General features: G+C 37.2%; 1 protein-coding gene across 1 annotated transcript in view; it reads left to right on the forward strand.

Moving 5' to 3' along the window:
- PCDH15 (protocadherin related 15) overlaps positions 1-20269 on the forward strand; it is an 859006-nt gene that overhangs the window by 515399 nt on the left and 323338 nt on the right. Inside the window, exon 15 of the mRNA XM_051973865.1 lies at positions 14861-14940. Within this exon, the coding sequence (XP_051829825.1) occupies positions 14861-14940 (80 nt within the window). The remainder of the gene's footprint in view (positions 1-14860; positions 14941-20269) is intronic.

The raw sequence follows: 20269 nt of genomic DNA on the forward strand, positions 1-20269 counted from the left end.
AATAAAAATTACGCATCTCCAAAATTTGTGACATTTTTCCATCTTTGCAAAGAAAATACTATATATTCTAGTCATTTTGTACATTCACACCTGTTTCTGATGTTTAGACTTTTTTAATTGAAAATTCTTCTGTTCCTTTGAAAGATGGATGGAATGTGAACGGTGTGGCACACTGCCATGGATAACCAGTTTCAGGGGCTGAGGTTTTAATAGCAGGGACTGGAATTACCTTTAGTAACTTGGCAATAAATGATTCCCACCGTTGCCTTGTCCCAGAGTTTATTGCTTGCCTGGAAGCTGTTTATTACTTCACACACTGCCAACTATTGTTGATTAAAGCTTAAATATGCAAATGCTGTAATTTTCCTGAGATTTTGATAAATAGGAACTGAGCAAAAACAATGTTACGAGGTACACTCAATAAGCAACTAATAGGAGAAGGCTCTCTGAGGGAAACGACGGTTCTGTTGATCCTGGGGAATGTTTTCTTTTCTTTTTTTTTTTTTTTTAAAAACTCAGGGACTAGGAAGGTGACTCTTTTTTGAAGCAGACATAAAAAAGGGGGAGGAAAGTAAGGGAGGGAAAGAAAAAGAAAGAAATTGTAAGGGAAAAAGAGTCCAAAGCTTCATAGGATCATAGGCATAGAGGTGAAGGAAAGTTGAGAACTAAGCAGTTCTAATGAGGAAACTGAGTCCCAGCAGTGAAGTGCTTTTGCTTTGAACTCACCCAACTAGGCCACAAGCAGGAGCCTAGCTACTCTAGACTAGTTACTCTAAACTTAGTGTTACTTAAGTTGAATATATTGAATTAAGAAAAATAAGAATCAATTCCTTCTTCAATGGCTCATCGTGGCTGAGGAGATTCTTGAAGCCCATGACAATGGAACTCCAAAATGAGACAGCCCCCCAAACCAAACTGTAGAGACACTGAATATAAACTTGATTAATTAGTGTCTGTCCTCTGAGGATTAGCTCAGCTAAGAACAAAAGAGTTCCTTTGTCAAAAGGGCTTTTTTGATGGACTTTCTGTCACAAGAATTCATGCAGCCCTATGTCAGGGAAGGGCTGAAAGCCTGGTCAGTGGAAGGAAAGCCTTGAAATCACAGGTATTTTGCAAATTAGGGCAGTGTTGTATAATGGATAAGAGTTCTGAACTATAAATAAATCTAAACTCAGACACTTGCTAGCTAAATGATCCTAGCCCAGTCTCTTAAATGATTCGTATCTCAGTTTCCTCATCTGTAAAATGAGACACTTGGACTCAGTGGCCTCTGAGGGATCCTTCTAGCTCTAAATCTATGAACCCATATAAACGCATTTAACTTCATGCATTGAAGTATTTATATGCCATATTTACTCAATCTTTATTTTTTTTCAATTAATTTATTTTGATAAGTGAATGACATGAAGAAAGGGCATTCCTTGAATGTTTTCTTTCACATACCCCCCCACAAACACAGATGTACACACAATGAATGCATACATGCAAACATGCATATAAACACACCCATGCATACATCTACACCTGCAAAAATATATGCACACATATGTGTGTAAGTTTGCTGTTTAATAAATCAGAGTGATGAGGTTAGTGGCAGTCGGAGAGTTGTGGAAATCTCCTTTTGGTTGAGGCAGGTCCTTCATGAAAGACTTCAGGAACCCAAAGAGTTTTAGGTGGCAATAATGGAAACTGTTGGATAGAAAGCCAGCTTTGCTAACAGACTGACTTCTTTAGTGGCAAAGTCCTATTAGGGAAATGGAGGTTGGCACTAAGAAAATAATGTCTTAGTGGGCAGGGTCCTGGCAGCTATATACCATAGGACAAGGCATAGTCCTGCTTTGGATATTCTGCAAAGAAATGAGTAAAAAGAAACTTATTTTATGAGCAGCTCTTAGTGGGGATCTGATCAGACCAGGATTTTTTAATTGAATGAGAGTTTAGAATTTCCTGAATAAGGATGTGACTTTCCAAAAGATCAGTGGGAGTTGATTTGCCCTTGAATAATGTTGCTTGTCTTATCCTGGGAGGATGGGCCCTCTCTAGACTCCTTGGAGCCTGGGAGACCCTGATCTCTCAGATCAAAAGAGGACACAATTTCAGAGCGATCTTTTTAAAGGGAACACAGTTTCACATCGCCTTCAAGATCAGATAGGATGCTGGGTGAGGAATCAGGAAAATCTGGGTTCAAATTCACAGACTTTGCACCTATAAAGCAGCTCTGAGTTTGCTGAGTTCAATGCCCTCACAAGGTGGAGAGGTAACATTTTGCTAAAAATGTTTTTTTCAGAGTTCCATCCAAGCAACATTTCAGAGCTCTGATCCAGGATCCCCAAGGGGCGAGCCTTTCTTTTCTACCTCCACTTCAGGCCCTATTAAATGGAGATGAAAGAGCTTAAATGGTGTCAAGGAAGTTAAGTCTTGTCACAATAAAGAAGTGGAATTCAGGCTAAGAAGACTTAATGAGGAGATGACACTCCCACCAAAGAGCTCTGCTTATATTTGCAAGTCTAATTGCAATACTAATTACTCTATTACCATTAACAAGATCCATGCAAATTGAACATTATTATAATCCTCTAAGCACTTCATAAATACCCCAATTTACCCTTATAATCTTTTCCCCCACTTAATGTATTCACTCAAAAACAAGGGAAAAGGAGTATAACTATCTGAGTCCCTGTTTGTCCACATTTGTTAATCCTTGAGAGTCTTATTACCATGTAGCAGAGGTGAACTTCTGATTCAAAGACTTATAGAGATCAGAGCAGAGTTTGGATCACTTCAGTCTTCTTGGTGCTGATGGTTTGTCCTGGTGAGAACAAAGAGCACTCAGATTTCCACAAGAAATGGGCCCTAGTGGCAGGACAACAGTTAACCTTATCCTTGTCCATGCTATCTTGAAAGAAATGGGGTTTGAGGGGTTTTACACACACACACACACACACACACACACACACACACACACACACACACGCATCTCAGCCAGCACTCTATCTACTCATTCCACTGACTAATTAAAGAGACTCAAAAATTCTAGCATTCTAGTATAATATCAGAGAAACTGAGGCAAGTAGAAATTGGTTTTTAATCTTTAATGTGGAGAGTTTAAACTAGCTGACCAAATGGGACTCTTGTCCAATGCATTCAGTTCAGATAAACTGAGGCAGAGAGGTTATATAGGATTTTAGCTAACTGGGTTTGCAAACAGAATACATGACCTGAGTATACCATCTTATATGGAAAACAAAGGCAGATAAATGGACAAGGACACTGGGAAGAAGGACAAGCCATAATTCCTGAAAAGGTCACAATTTAATCCTGAAAGGATAGGGGTCAAGATAAGAAGGTGGAGTACAGGAGAGAGCAAGATGTGGGGCAATATTCAAAAGGAAGGGGAATTGTCCTAGCAAAGATCGAGATAATGCACCTGAAGTTTATGACATAATGGTATTTAAAGGGGGTTGGAGCTTCAAAGTTTTTCCTGGGCTCTTTTTATTAGTATTATAACTTTTTATTGACAGTATATATGCATGGGTAATTATCCCTTGCACTCACTTCTGTTCCGATTTTTCCCCTCCCTCCTTCCACCCCCTCCCCTAAATGGCAGGCAGTCTTATGCATGTTAAATATGTTACAGTATATCCTAGATACAATGTATGTGTGCAGAACTGTACAGTTCTCTTGTTGCACAGGGAGAGTTGGATTCAGAAGGTAAAAATAACCTGGGAAAAAAAAACAAAAATGCAAACAGTTTATACTCATTTCCCAGTGTTCCTTCTCTGGGTATAGCTGATTCTGTCCATCATTGATCAATTGGAACTGAGTTAGATCTTCTCTTTATTGAAGATATCTACTTTCATGAGAATACATCCTCATATAGTATTGTTGTCGAAGTGTATGATGATCTCCTGGTTCTGCTCATTTCACTCAGCATCAGTTCATGTAAGTCTCTCCAAGCCTCTCTGTATTCATCCTGCTGGTCATTTCTTACAGAACAATAATATTCCATAACGTTCATATACCACAATTAACCCAACCATTCTCTGATTGATGGACATCCATTCATTTTCCAGTTTCTAGCCACTATAAAAAGGACTGCCACAAACATTTTGTCACATACAGGTCCCTTTATCTTCTTTAGTATCTCTTTGGGGGTATAAGCCCAGTAGTAGCACTGCTTGATCAAAGGGTATGCACAGTTTGATAACTTTTTGGGCATCGTTCCAGATTGCTCTCCAGAATGGTTGGATTCATTCACTACTCCACCAACAATGCATTAGTGTCCCAGTTTTCTTGCATCCCTGCCAACATTCATCATTATTTCTTCCTGTCATCTTAGCCAATCCAAGAGGTGTGTAGTGAGATCCCAGAGTTGTCTTGATTTGCATTTCTCTGATAAATAGTGATTTGGAACACTCTTTCATATGAGTGGAAATAGTTTCAATTTCATCATCTGGAAATTGTCCGTTCATATCCTTTGACCATTTATCAATTGGAGAATGGCTTGATTTCTTATAAATTAGAGTCAATTCTCTATGTATTTTGGAAATGAGGCCTTTATCAGAACCTTTAACTGTGAAAATGTTTTCCAGTTTGTTGCTTCCTTTCTAATCTTCTTTGCATTAGTTTTGTTTGTACAAAGGCATTTTCTTCTTTGTGATCAATAATGATTTCTAGTTCTTCTTTGGTCACAAATTCCTTCCTTCTCCACAAGTCTGAAAGGTAAACTATCCTATGTTCCTCTAATTTATTTATAATCTCATTCTTTATGCCTAAATTATGGACCCATTTTGATCTTACCTTGGTGTACAGCATTAAGTGTGGGTCCATGTTGGGCTCTTTTTTTAAACAGTTTTCCTCTCCTAATGGTAAGGAGGGAGCGGGGGGTTATAGTTTATTATCCAGAGTTCAACATTAGGAAGAAACAATGATTCTTATTCTCCCTTCTCCATAAGAGTTGTGGACCTCTATCTCAGAATTCCTAATAATGGCCCCTCCATGAATTAACAATATGTACAAGGTTTGCAAAATGCTTTACCTATATTATTACATTTGATCTTCATATCAATATGTTAGGTAGGGGTTGTTCCTATCTCTGCTTTTTTGATAGAGAAATTTGGTGAGAAAAGTTAAGTGATTTACCCAGAATGACACAGCTAGTGTATGAGGAGTTTCAGAATTCAGATCATTTTTTCTCCAAGCTCAGAACTCTTGCCCGGAAACCAACTAAAAATAATCCTAAAGTCCTTGTATTTGTAAAAGTGCTATAACCTCAAACTCCTTTCCTTCTATAGTCTAAATATTCAAATCCCATTACCTGAACTTCACAAAACTTGAGCCCTTCTCAAAAGAGAGATTGCCAGCCTTTTGGGCCCATCTAAGCTTATCAATGTCTGTATCAAAATGTAATATGGAGAACAAAAGGGAAAGAGAGAAGAATTGATAGGATTATGATGGATCATATTTAATTGGTTCATGAACTCCCAGGGAGTGAAATACTAATGAACACTGTTGAGTTAAGCCTTAACTTTCTCTTTAGATATTTCTATTTTTCCTTTATTTTTTTCTAGTTGACTGTGTTAGCTCTAAAGATTTTTTAAAGATTCTTTGGACTTCTTTCTTCTTAACCTGAGAGAACCCTGCATCAATTTACAATTTACTACAGGGGGCAGACCCATGGGGCCACATCTTAATCAGATACACATCTATTTCCACATGGGCCTGAATCCCCAGGTGCCTTCAAATTTACCCAATGTTCTTGGCAGGCTTCACATGGGAGCCCATTTCTTGAATCTGAATCTCCAAGGACTCTCCACAAACTAGATTAACTTCACAGGGCCAATGAAGGAGGATGTAGAATGTTCTAAGTGGAAAGTTAGTTATTTCCTGTCTTACTTTTCCTTCCAATAATAGTAGCTGACATTTAGAGGGTACATTAAGGCTTGCAAAGAACTTTAGATGGATTATTTCATTTAAGCCTTCCAACAGTCCTGGACATAGGCATTGCAGGTATCATTGTGTTTCTTTTACACAAGAGGAAACTGTGGTTGAAACGTGACACAGTCAGCAAAAGTCTGAGGTTACAGGAATTATCAAACTCAGGTTTTCTTGTCTCTAATGTGTCCCACAACTAGTAAGTGAGGTCAGTTTTGAACCTGATTGCAACACAACATGTATTGCATAATATGGAAGACCCTACATGATGTATTTTAATTTGCATAAAATTCTTCCTCTCTGAAGAATATAAGTTTCTTGAAAGTAGGGACAGCTTCATAGACTCTTAGAAAATTGCAGAATTACACAAGTCTCAGTAGCCAGTCATTCTCTTTCACAGCAAGAAGTATCTACTCTATCATTTTCACCATAGCTATCTTTTCAATCCTGTGTCATTTCTCCTATCAGAGCTTTCAGTCTATCATGTTGACTCAATGTCTTTTGCCAAGTTAGCTGATCTTCTCTGGAAGTTCCTTAATCTATGATACCCAGAACTGTATTCAATACTCCAGATTTGATCTAATCACAGCAAAATACTAAGGAAATATCATCTACTTCTCCCCAACTCATGCAATATGATCAAAGTATAAAATAGCTTCTCTGACAAATGCATATTTTTAACTTATTTTAAGCTTGCAGCCCAATAAAACCCTATATCTCTCTAAGAAAAGTCTCGCAATACCCTCCATCATTTTGTATTTTGAAGTTAATTTTTTGTTAAACTCAGAGATGAGACTTTATATTTATCCTTCTTAGATGTATCCTTTTTCAGATTTAGCCTAATGCCCTAACCCAAGAAGTTGTTTTTGGATACCAGCATTTCTAAACAAAGTTAGATATCTCTCTGAGATTTGGGTTAGTCATAAATTTGATGAGCACGAGATATGTACTTTTATACAAGTTATTTTCTATTTCTTTATACCCAGGGGAGAGACTTTATATTTATCCTTCTTGGATTCATCCTTTCTCAGACTTAGCCTAATGCCCTAATCTCAGAAGTTGTTTTTAGATACTAGCATCGCCAAACAGTGTTAGATATCACTGAGTTTTGAGTTAGCCACAAATTTGATGAGCATGAAATGCATATCTTTATACAAATCATTTGCTATTTCTTTATAACACCAGGGCCTAACACAGTAAACTGTGTATTTAATAAACATTTTATGTTAATATATGAAATTGAATTCAATCTACATTTTCCCAGAAGTACCAATCTTTATTGTTCTCATTATTCATTTTCCTTTGACCATTCTATCTTGAATCCTGTCAGTCACTGGCTTAAGATCTATTCTTTGTGAAGAGATGTCAGCAAGTGGCAACATACCTGCTAGAATATGAGATCAGAGCATCACAGATTATAGATGAAAGAGATCTTTCTTAAACCTCAGCACCCTCAGGACCATTCAAATCTTCTAAAGCTTAGAAGAAAGGGTATCACTAAGTTGAGTGACTTTTCCAATGTCATATGGATGTCAGTGGATGGTAGAACCAAGCTTCGAGCCGAGGTCCACTGAGTTTGGAACATTCACAGTGTATTGGTGTTCCAGAAAATTGGAGTCAATACATAACTTATTAAAGGACAGAACCAGGAACAATGAGAGAAATTCACAACGAAGCCAGTTTGAGATCGGTACCAAAGGGGTAAAAATTGCTATTATTTAGAGCCAATCAAAAGTCAGATGGACTTCCTAGAACTGTGGCTTGTTGAAAAGATCATGGTAGGGATTCATTTTCAGTTCCAATTTGTACTAAATAAACCCTGGTGTGTTACTACATGTCCAAAATCCGGCGACTCTCTAGGTCTCTTTTCTAAACTCCATCAGTTGTCTGAGATCTTTGCAGATTTAGCTTCTGGATCCCTTCAGTATCAACTCATGCTCCACCCTCAGCAGGAAGCTTTTCCCAGCTCTCTTCTGCATCCCTTATGTATCTGCAAGTATCTTCTTTTCTACATTTTTGATGTATATACCCCACATGTAACTAGTTATTTATATGTTGTCATATTATATGTCCCTATATAATACGTGCTCCTTAAAGGCACAAATTATTTTTGTCTTTCTTTGTATCCCTAGAACTTAGCAAAGTACCTACTATATAGAAAGTGCTTTATAATTGCTTTTTCTTTCAATGATTGATAGAACAGTTGAAAATATGTCAGGTTCACATACACATTTTTATAATATGGAGAGAGGTAGATAGAATTAGACAGACAAAGAGAAAGAAAAACAGAGAAAAGAGATAGAGTAAGGAATAGTCATAGGATACAAAGAAGGAAGGCTGAGAGGAAGGAGGAGGAGGAGATGATAAAAGGGGACAAAAGTTGTAGAATTTGAATTCCTTGTTCTGAAGCATTCTGCTCTCCTTTTCTGCCTCTCCACTGAAGGCTAGTCTCAAACTGATTAAAATGCAACTTCAAAGTTGATTATTTCCTAAGTAACTTGGGGACATTTAGAGGGATTAATTGCAGTGCACATTGCATATAAATGTTGTGTTTATTTATTCTTAGAAGCAACATTTTGTAAACATTTAATACAAAATTAATAGAATCTCAGGTACCATTCCAACATTCATTTAATAATTGCCTACTGTATGTAGGGAGCACTGATCTAGGCCCTACTAATTAGTCCTCCAAATCTAGCAGGGATAGTATTGGAGTTGACCCTATCTGTGTTTATTTTGAGGAGGGAGTGCCGGGAGGATCAGGCTGATTCTTCTTTCTGAGTTCAAATCCAGTAGCTGACACTTGTTATTGTGTGGCCCTAGACAAGTCACTTAACCCAAATTGCCTCCGTTTTTTTTTTTTTTCTTCTGTAAAAAGAAATGAAGAAGGAAATAGCAAACCACTCCAGTACCTCTGCCAAGAAAACCTCAAACAGGATCATAAAGCATTAGATATAACAGAATAAAAAAAAAGTTGTTTATAAAATTTCTAGATCCAGATGTTTCTGATATATACTCTCTTGGAATTTATATTATCATGGGCTAGGTGTTGCAGTGGATAGGCAGAAGGACCTGAGTTCAAATCTGGCCTCACTTCCTCATTGAGGAAATCACAACCCCAGTTGCCTCGGCAAAAAGAAAAAAGAAAAAAAAAAAGAAGAAAGGAAGGAGGAAAAGAAGGAAGGAAGGAAGGAAGGAAGGAAGGAAGGAAGGAAGGAAGGAAGGAAGGAAGGAAGGAAGGAAGGAAGGAAGGAGGAAAAGAAGGAAGGAAGGAAGGATGGAAGGAAGGAAGGAACGATAGAAGGGAGGAAGGATGGAAGGAAGGATAGAAGGGAGGAAGGAAGGGAGGATGGAAGGAAGGGAGGATGGAAGGAAGGGAGGAAGGAAGGGAGGAAGGATGGAAGGAAGGAAGGAAGGGAAGAAGGAAGGAAGGAAGAGAGGAAGGAAGGAAGGAAGGATGGAAGAGAGGAAGGAAGGAAGGATGGAAGGAAGGAAGGAAGGAAGAGAGGAAGGAAGGAAGGAAGGATGGAAGGCAGGAAGAAAGGAAGGGAGGGAGGAAGGAAGGGAGGATGGAAGGAAGGGAGGATGGAAGGAAGGGAGGAAGGAAGGGAGGAAGGATGGAAGGAAGGAAGGAAGGGAAGAAGGAAGGAAGGAAGAGAGGAAGGAAGGAAGGAAGGATGGAAGAGAGGAAGGAAGGAAGGATGGAAGGAAGGAAGGAGGAAGAGAGGAAGGAAGGAAGGAAGGATGGAAGGCAGGAAGGAAGGAAGGGAGGAAGGAAGGAAGGAGGAAGGATGGAAGGAGGAAGGATGGAAGGAAAGAAGGGAGAATGGAAGGAAGGAAGGGAGGATGGAAGGAAGGAAGGAGGATGGAAGGAAAGAAGGGAGGATGGAAGGAAGGAAGGGAGGATGGAAGAAAGGAAGGGAGGATGGAAGAAATGAAGGGAGGGAGGAAGGAAGGAAGGATGGAAGGAAGGAAGGATGGAAGGATAGAAGGAAGGATGGAAGGAAGGAAGGGAGGATGGAAGGAAGGAAGGATGGAAGGAAGGAAGGGAGGATGGAAGGAAGGAAGAAAGGATGGAAGGAAGGAAGGAAGGAAGGAAGGAAGGAAGGAAGGAAGGAAGGAAGGAAGGAAGGAAGGAAGGAAGGGAGAAAGGAAGGATGGAAGGGAGGAAAAGAAGGAAGGATGGAAGGAAGAAGGAAGGATGGAAGGAAGGAAGGAAGGAAGGAAGGAAGGAAGGAAGGAAGGAAGGAAGGAAGAAGGAAGGAAGGAAGGAAGGGAGAAAGGAAGGATGGAAGGGAGGAAGAAGGAAGGAGGAAGGAGGAAGGAAGGATAGAAGGAAGGAAGGATGGAAGGGAGGAAGGGAGGGAGGAAGGAAGGGAGGGAGGAAGGGAGGGGGAAGAAAGGAAGGAAGGGAGGGAAGGAAAGAAGGAAAGAGGGAGGGAAGAAGGAAGAGAAAAGAAAAAGAAAAAAAATTATATTAGGATAAAAGTTGTTTCTTTGAACTTGAAACAGTTGGTACATCATAGCATAAAATCCTAGTGCTTTCCCTAAGTTCCATTCAAAGACTTTCTGATGTTCCATTTCAGTCTCCACATTCAGAAAAAATTCTCCTTTTCTAAGACATAACAGTAGTCTAAGAACAGGACAAAAGAAACATAAATCCAAGTACTTACACTCGATTTGGAGCAGACTCTGGCTTCTATTGCTGCCTTTCTGTGCTTTACTTAGATAAGCATTAATAATGGAGATGAAATGGTTGGCTGTGACTATTTGACTAAAACACAATGTGGAGTTTTAAAGGAAAACACAGAAGGTTGCTCTTGACTATATTTTAATTCAAGTGGATAAACCTTAAGTATTCTCTTCATAAACTTTTCCCACTCCACCAAAAGTTATCCCCTCATCCTTATGTGATACTTCTGCTATACTGTCTTTTACTATTCAACTGGATCCTGGAAAGGGTATGTGTGTATGTGTGACTGTGTGTCTAAGTGTCTCTGTGTGAACATGTGTGTCTATGTGTATCTGTATGTATGTGTGAATTGTGTGCATGTGTGTGTCTGTGTGTACAATGTGTGTACAAGAGAGCAAGAGATTTTCATAAAATCATAGTATTTAGAGTGAGAAGGAATTAGGTCTGCTCTTCCTGAATCCCAGATTCTCAAAGCTTGATGTGATCTCAGGTGACATGGAGTCCAGCCTCTTAAAAGTTCCTTCCACTTTTTTTTCATTTTCATAAATGAATAAAAGGAGATGTAATAAGGTGGAGCTAGTGACCAAAGGTCATATAATCAATGAGTCAATTAATCAATAAATAAGCATATATTAAACAACCACTATTTCCCAGGAACTATGCTCAATTCTGAAAGTACAAAAATAAGCATGTCACTCCCTGCCCTCAAAGAATCTACAATCTACCAGAATATATGCAAATGTATACAAAGCAAGCGATATACAGAATAGAAAAAATATTAATAAGGAAAAATAATTAAGATAATCAAATTTCTAAGGTAGGTTCTCTGCCTCAAAATATAATTTCCTTGTAGGCAAAGATTATTTCATTTTTGTTTATGTTGCTATCATTGAGTCACTTTCAGTTGTGTTCAATGCTCAATGATTATATTTGTGGTTTTCTTGGGAAAGATACTGGAGTGAATGCCAGTTTCATTGCAGAAAACTGAGGCAAACAGAGCTAAGTGAGTTGCTCAGGATCATATAAGTGATAAGCATCTGAGATCAGATTTCAACTCACAAAGATGAATCTTTGTGACTTCTAGGCTAGTACTCTATCCACCATGCAACTAGCTATTCTAGCACCTGGCAAACAGTATAACCATGATAAATACTTGTTGATTGATTGCATTTTCCAGAGTTATAGTTAGCTCTTGTAGATCCCAGGGCAAGAACCACTTCAAAATATATTACATGGATTTCAGGACCATTGACTGTCTGGGACAGGCATCCTAGGACACCGTTAAGTCCCCAGGTGTGAGGCTATTAAAGGAATAGGGATGGATTGTGGACAGCAAAAGATGGGAAGAACATCTGAGAGCCTCCTAGCTTAACTAATTATTCCAATTAATCACTAAGTCCAGTTGTTCTTGGTCACTGAAGGAGTGCAAATATTGAGAATGTCATCTAAATATCAGCAAATAAGGGCAAGGTCCAACTGGTCCTACCCTTGTTCTGGCTTTGACTATCTCTATTATGATTGAGTCACTTTACCTCTCTGAGACTCAGGTCCCTAACCTGGAAAATGAAATGTTTATGCTACATGACCTCTAAGGCCACTGGGTTTGGAGTCAAGAACACAAGAACACGAGAGACATTTATTAGCCGTGTGAATTTGGACAATTTAATTTTTATCTTTGCATTTTCCCAACTGGGTCAGAATAAAGATATGGTTGGAGAATCACATTTTTTAAACATAAAAGAATTATAGTTACATATTGCCCTTTTAGATTTTCAAAAGGGACTGTGATTCCAGTAAGATTAAAAATCTTGAAAGTCCAGGGACAATTTGGTGGAAAGGGTAAGAATTTAGTGACTTGTATTTCCTTGTATTTATGATATTATTTATTTCACGATTGACAGAACAAGGAGCAGGAAGTCTCAACAGTGTCCCAAAATTCTAAGAAAATTAATTATCCCCAAACCTCTGAGACTCTTCTAGACTCTTTTTACTTTCTTTGGCAAATTAATCGTCTCTTCTTTCCAAGAAATTATTACTTGAGTGATTTGCATACTCAGGTGCAATGTTATACTGAGAGCATATCAGAAATTCCAAAAGATTTAAAACTTTAAAAATGGAAAGAGGGAAGGAGGGAAGGAAAGAATAAGGTAGGGAAGAAAAGAAGGAGGGGAGAAAAAATAAAGGGAAGGAGGAAGGAAGGAAAGAAAGAAGGGAAGGAAGGAAGAAAGGGAAGGAAGGGAGGGAGGGAAAGAGGGAGAGAGAGAAGAAGGAAGAAAGGAGGAGAAAAAAAATCAGTCTACTTAAAATCATTTACAGTAAATGGGGCTGAAATTTGTCACAAATTTGTTATTTTGAAGAAGAATAAAGAAGCCAGAATGGAGCCCCTGATCCAGAGAGTTTTTGGCTCAGAGTGGGGCAAATGATCCTGTGTTTGAGGTTAGGACTCTAACCTTCTGCATCCTGTCAGCAATGTTTGCCTATGTGGTGAGATGTGCTTTGGCATACATATCCTGAAGGATGTCAGTCAATATCACATTTTCTGACTGAGTCAAAGGTTGTTTCATGAATATCACAAGATTTCTTCTATATCTAGGAAAGATGGTGGGAAGAGTTCTCAGGGCAACTGAATTACTTTTATGGTCGTGGCCTGATCGTCTTGGATTTCACAGATCCTTTCCAAAGAAGATCTGGTGGTAGCAGTAGCCATTTTCTGCTTGAAAATTACAAAGCTTCTCCTTGATGTCATATTTTCCCTCTCAACTCTGATAATAAGACTGCAGCCTTTCTGGGTCAGATTCTTCAAAAGTAGTCATTCTGTCTGTTCACAGTCAGCCAAATTCATATGGAGGATAGTATGGGGAAGGTATAACCTTCAGATGGCCATAGTCTGACTCACACCATTTCCATTGCCCCTCATAAACTAGTGATACTAAAAGAGGTATACAGGGACAGCACATCCTGGAGGTCCACATACATGGATGGGGTATTGACATTGTCAAACATAATCTAGTTTGCTTTTCTCTGATGAGCCTCAAACCTAATCTTCTTAATCATCCCCCTCCTCTATACAGCCAACCAATGAAACATAATGTTCCGACCAGTATCTCAAACACTATTCTGAATCCTTACCGCCAATCCTTACTGATTACCACTTACCTGAATTGGTGGCTGGGACTCATTTGTATCTATAGCACATCTCCATATTATCTGGACAATATCACATTCAAAGAGATATTTCAGGATGATCATGTTTTGTTGTTGTTGTTTGTTTTGTTTTGTTTTGTTTTGTTTTTGTTTTTGTTTTTGTTTTGCTCTGGGACTCATTATCCACATAGTGATCCCTCCCTATCACCATATTCTGCCATGTGGAATACCCAGCAGTGGAGGAGAAGATAGTCTTATAGGAACTGTTGCCTACAGATGACCTTTGCTATTAGTCTTTGTCAACTGTGAGGACAGCAATATCATCATCTATAATGACAACTGAAGTGGCAAGTTTAAATCCTTAAGTCATAGAGAAGATGCTAAGGAAGGGGGCATATAATATATGCTAGACAGGGCAGCTCAAAGCTATATATTACCTATCTTTTGAAGAAGAGAAAAAGTAGAGAGGTCTTATGATATGTAAATTGTTGTTCAATCGTTTCAGTCAATACAGGCTCTTCATGACCCCATTTGGGGCTTTCTTGGCAAAGAGAATAGAATGGTTTCCAATTTTTTACTTTGGCTCATTTTATAGATGGGGATAATGAAGCAAATAGGGGTAAGTAACTGTGCAGGGTCACAGAGCTATAAAGTGTCTGAGATCAGGTTTTCTTGACTTAAAGCCTGCTGCTCTATCCACCGTACCACTCAAGTGGCCCAATAAATAGTAGTCACAACTAAAAATCAGATACTCACTCACTTACTATTGATTATAGTCTCTTACACTTTGTCTGGTTCTGGTTAATCTATGTAATCATTATTTAAAGTGCTGTTCGACTCTATTTCCTTTGTCAGATAAGATCATTGATCTTTAAAAAGTTTAAATGATGCTTCAAGCCACACTATCTTGGCAGCAGAACTGGAATCAGAAACGAAAGTTCTTATCCTGCAGCCTTCTCATCTAAGACTTAAATAGCTGGGAAATCTCTTCATTTCTTCCAAGATTCCACATTCCCCTTGTCTTCTTCTATGTGCAAGATATGAACTTTATCAATAACCTGATCATTTAATTATATTTTCTCCTTAAAGGCAACCGATCGAGAGCATGATCCGATAACATACGCTATCGAGAATGGAGATCCTCAACGAGTTTTCAACCTTTCAGAAACGTAAGTAAAAATGCTTATTCAACTGGATTTGCAGCTTTATTCATTCATTCATTTGTTTGCCATTTAACAGGTAGAAAATAACTTGAGTTAGAGAAGAGGCTCCTAATCAGCCGTCAGCTGTTGTAGCTTTTCCCGCTTACATGGTAATGAGAGCTCAGAGAATGGTATTGAGCTCAGCAATCATACACGGGGGACTATTTATTTATTTTAAACATTTTATTAGGTAAAACTCACTGAGGTGGAAACGTTCCATTTGCAGCCATGACCTGGGATTAATTATATCCCTTTAAAGTTGTCAGCTATTCATAACAACAAGGGCACTTCAGCTGAGAATAGCCTGGCCTTAAAAATGTTTCATTAAAAAGTGAGTTTTGTTAACTAAAATTTATTATACATATATTTAAGATTTCACTATTCACAGGTTGATTTTCTATTAACCAGATTTTCATCAGCCTCCGTAGCTTTTTAACTGGGGGATTGAAAGTAGGAAAACAGTTACATGAAAAGCAGGAAGGCTGAATGGATGGAGGACAAACCTTGGAGTAAAGGAGACCTGGGCTCTGATAGATTGGTTGTTTTACTCTGGGCAAGCCATTTGCATTCCCAATAGCCCTAGCAACCTTTTAAGATTGTAAACAATTGAGCAGCTGCCAAACTATATAGTTTCTTCACTGGGAATTCTGTACCACAATGAAATCATTCACACATGCCTTTATTATGTTATTGTATGTATGTACATATATAGAGCTATATTTATACACACATATATGCACACCTATATACACACATGTGTGTATCTACATATACATGTGTGTAAGTATATACATACACACATGCTTCTTGTGCACATACAAATCTAATGTATTATATATTTCTATATGTGTATGTAAATAGAGATTATAAAGTCTAACACTTTAATTTTACATATAAGGAAACTGAGGCCAAAGTGATGAAATGATTTGAGAAATAAATAACAGAGTTTATATTCAAATCCATTCCTCTGATTCCAATTTTGCTCTTTGTGTTGATCAGTCTAAAAGATATGCCAATGTGTCATCATCACCACCATTGGGCAGTTAGATATATAGTAGAGTGCTAGCAATAGGATCAAGAAAACCTGAATTCAAGTCTGGCCTCAGATAGTTACAAGCTGTGTAGCCATGAATAAATCATTTAACTTCCATCTCCCTCGTTTTCCTCAAGTGTGAAAGGGAGATGATATTATTATATAGTTTTAATAAATGGGGGAGCTAAGTGGTATAGGACAAAGAGTCCTGGGCCTAAAGTCAGGAAGACTGATCTTCATGAATTCAAATCTGGTCTCAGTCACTAGATTGTGTGACCCTATGCAAATCACTCAACACAGTTTACCTCTGCAAAATGAGCTGGAGAAGGAAATGACAAATCACTTCAATATCTTTATCAAGAAAACCCCAAATTGGGTTGCAAAAAATTGGACATGATGGAAATTAGTGAACAATAAAGAACACCTGGCTATTGTGAGTTTCTAATGAGGTAGTATTTATAAAACATTTGACACAGGTCTGGTAGAAGTTTCATAAATAATATATTTCCTTCTTACTTCCCACCCTGCATGCTTTTGACACTGAAAAGCTTGTAAAGCATTGGTATATAATCTCATCTGAGTCACAAACCATCAGTAAAGTAGGTGCTACAAATCTTTCCATTTAACAAATGAGAAAAATGGAGGTCAGAGAGCTGACATGTCCATAGTCACACATCTAGTAAATGTCTAAGGTGAGATCTGAATCAATGATTTTTGCCCTCCAAGTCCAGTGCTCTTTCTGCTATTTTATATTGTATCAGAAGTCCACATACTATGCATCTGTGTGCCATCTAACTCAAGGCCATTGAGATCCTTGAAGATCTAGGTATAGGGACTATTTCTCTAAACAATGTATAAGACACAAGATGCCTAAACTATTGGATCTTTCTCCACAGATCTTCGGTGTTGAGTTTATAGGGTTAAACACTAGATTGCTAGAAAGAGTTGGAGAGCTGCTTTTCCAAAAGAATTGTTGTGGTATTTATTAGCTAGTGATAAATAAAGTCATATTCTACCTGAAATTAAATAATTTGGGAGAAATCATTACTCATACAACTAAGAATTTAAGTCTCATGATTGATAGTTTACTAAATATCACAATCATCAGTCAGAAAGACACTAATCATAAAACTATATTAAAAACCCATATCTGCTCAAGAATTAGATCTCATTCTTCTGTAGCACATAGAAGAACTCAGATATCCTTGAACATTTAGGTTATATCAACAAAGCAATTTCCTGAGAAATATGGACATTCAATATGGAAAGGATTTATTAAAGAAAGCTTTGTCCAGGGACCACTAAAATTAGCATGGATCCATTTATCTGTATGGATTTGGATGAGGGGCTGCCTGAGGGCAGAATGATAAACTTGATGACTTCCCAAAGTCCTTTTTCTCCTTAGATAGAAATGTTTTCTCACCGTTTATCTTCACTGGCAGCTTTGTTTCCTTCCACTGATGGCTAATTCATTTTATATAGTTTATTTTGCAAGTTCATAAGCACTTCATTCTATCTTCCTTCCTAAAAATATGGTTGAGCATCTGAAGGCTTCATGAAGTGATAAATTGTCTATCCTGAAAATGTATTAGTTTTCTACTTTCTTAATTTATATGATCTTGAAAGAGGCAGCCCAGGTGAAGTAGTAAATGACCTTAAGCAAGATGAAAACAATGAGTTGACAGGTCTTATAGTACCTGTAAGAAAATACCCACTAGAAAATTGTGTATATGTATGTATGTATGTGTGTATGTGTGTGTGTATGTTTGTGTTGCTATGATCTAGACCTGCTAAGCTGGAAAGGTTTCAAGTAAAGGCCAACTGATGGGAAAGTGTGTTTGTCACCTGACAGTTAATTCTCATGGGTCCCATCACCAAGTTGGCAACAAACTAATGGATTTGCCAACCATGGAAAATCAGAACAACCATCTGCTAAGTTTTTTCACCATCAGAAATCGCAAGCTCTCAAGGTCATATTCAATTATCCGTATGTCAGCTCTCATCAAGGAAATTTTCAGAATATTTAATATCTATCAATTTTATTTTTCTCTTTGATGTTTTAAAACATTATACACACATGCATATACACACACATACACACATGCACATATACATATACCCATTTGATCAGCTTCTCACATGGCTGGGTCTTTTGTACCCTTGGGTGATCAGGAAAGGACATCAATATAGGCAGTCAATAGAGAAATTACTTGGGCTCTGTTCCATCCCTGAGACAACTAATCCCCAGATTCACCAATTTTTTCAGGGAAAATTTAGGCTTGTTTGGATTGAAAAGAGATGTTGGTCATATTGTATACATATCTCTTTCTCTAAAATGTAATTCTTTAAACTGGGGATTAAAATGTTTCTCAAGTGATAATTTTTTGGAGGAAACATACCAATATGGACTTGAAGGAGCATTTGAGAGTCATCTGACTTTTTAAAGGCTTTCTTAGCAGCTTGAGGGGAAAAAAAAGTAGCCTTAATCTTGAATATAATTTTGTTGGGAGTTGGAATTTAGAAACTCAAGACTTATGTTGTCTATCTGTGATTTAAATCCATAAAGGGGTGATTGTATTTTTTCTCAACTCCCTAGGTGAACTTAACTACAGTTTTATAGCCCAAAGGCTGCATAAAAATATTCATTCAACATGAGGATGACAAGTAATATCATAAAACATAAAAATAATAAAAATTATAATTAAATCAACGAGAACACATAGAGAAATAGGCCTTATTTGAGAGAAAACTTATATTGAAAATATCTACTACGGTAAGCCAAGACTTTTCCTATATTCAGCAAGGCCACTACTTTTATTTCCTCTTTTCAGGAAATATTTTTAAGTCATTTTTATTTTGAACCGATTTTAAGTTGCCTTTTTTGTAATAAAAGAAAAGGAATAACTAAATTATCTAGAATTGGGTCATATCAAAAGAAAAGGAGAATATCTCTTGAGCAACAAGTGATGAAAAACTCTGACTCTTTCTTTAAAAGATACGTAATGAGAAGGATAATAAGGAGGAAACACTTGGCATTTATTTTAGTAAAATTCCCTCATAGTAGATAAAAAAGAATTGATTAGCCATGAAACTAGAAGAAGGAAAAAAAATACATGAGCATATATTAGCATTTCTCCTTTCCCCAATCATTTGCCTACTTTTTGATTCATCATTAGATTCCCAGGCAACAGGAGGAGTCTGTTTTCAGGGGAACACCTGAGCCAGATTTGGAGAATGTCATTCTCTTTGTGGCATTGAATTCTTTGACCATAATTAACCATGAAAGAAAAGAAAAATACAAAATGGTCTTGAGTCCTATGGCCCTTTTCTATTGCCATAATATCATAACAGAGAGATGGAAGGAAAGGGCATATCTTGTCTGTAATCACATATTTTCCACCATATATAAACTTGTAACTTAGTGATTGATACTCTAAATGTATGATTCTTGTCCAATGACCAAAGAATAGGCGTCCTCTGGAAGGAAGTGAATCACACTGATATTAACAGTTTAACTATAAACAAAATAAGCTAACAGAAAATATGTTGTAACTGATAAGGAAGGAAGACTTAATCTCTTAGAAAAGCAAATAAAGGAGTTGCAAGATTTGGCTTTTTTATGAGTCCAAAGGCAATAAAAATTCTATTTCATGTGATATTTGGTCATCTTATGTATATCATGTAAAATATCTATTGCAAAGGATAATGAAAAGCTCAGGTTTTCCCCACTAAATGAATATAGGTTTTAATATTTGGGGATCTTAGCAGGAAGGTAGCTATAAGTGAGGATATTATATATATATATATATATATATATATATATATATATATATATAATATATATATATATACACACACACACATATATCAATATGTATACAGATAAATGTGTGTATTTGAAAACATTAAATGAAGAGTAATGAATAGAACAAGATTTACAGAATAGGCATAAGTTTTATAACTCTGTCTTGAATATTGTCTTTGAGAGACAAAAACATAAAGTACTGGATATGACAGACACTACTGTACAAAATAAAAAATGTATTTTAATGAATATAAAAATTATTTTAATGGCCTAAGTGTATTCCCTTATTTAGATGCTTATGTAGCATCAAAATGAAAAAAAAAACTATAATAATAATACCTAGTATTTTATAATGCTTTAAAGTTTACAAAGCACTTTACAAATATGATCTCATTTTGTTCTCAAAGCAAACTTGCAATGTAGGTATTATTATTATACCCATTTTACGCTCAAGTAAT

This window comes from Antechinus flavipes, chromosome 2 (genome assembly GCF_016432865.1).
Source record: "Antechinus flavipes isolate AdamAnt ecotype Samford, QLD, Australia chromosome 2, AdamAnt_v2, whole genome shotgun sequence".
Lineage (NCBI taxonomy): Eukaryota > Metazoa > Chordata > Mammalia > Dasyuromorphia > Dasyuridae > Antechinus > Antechinus flavipes.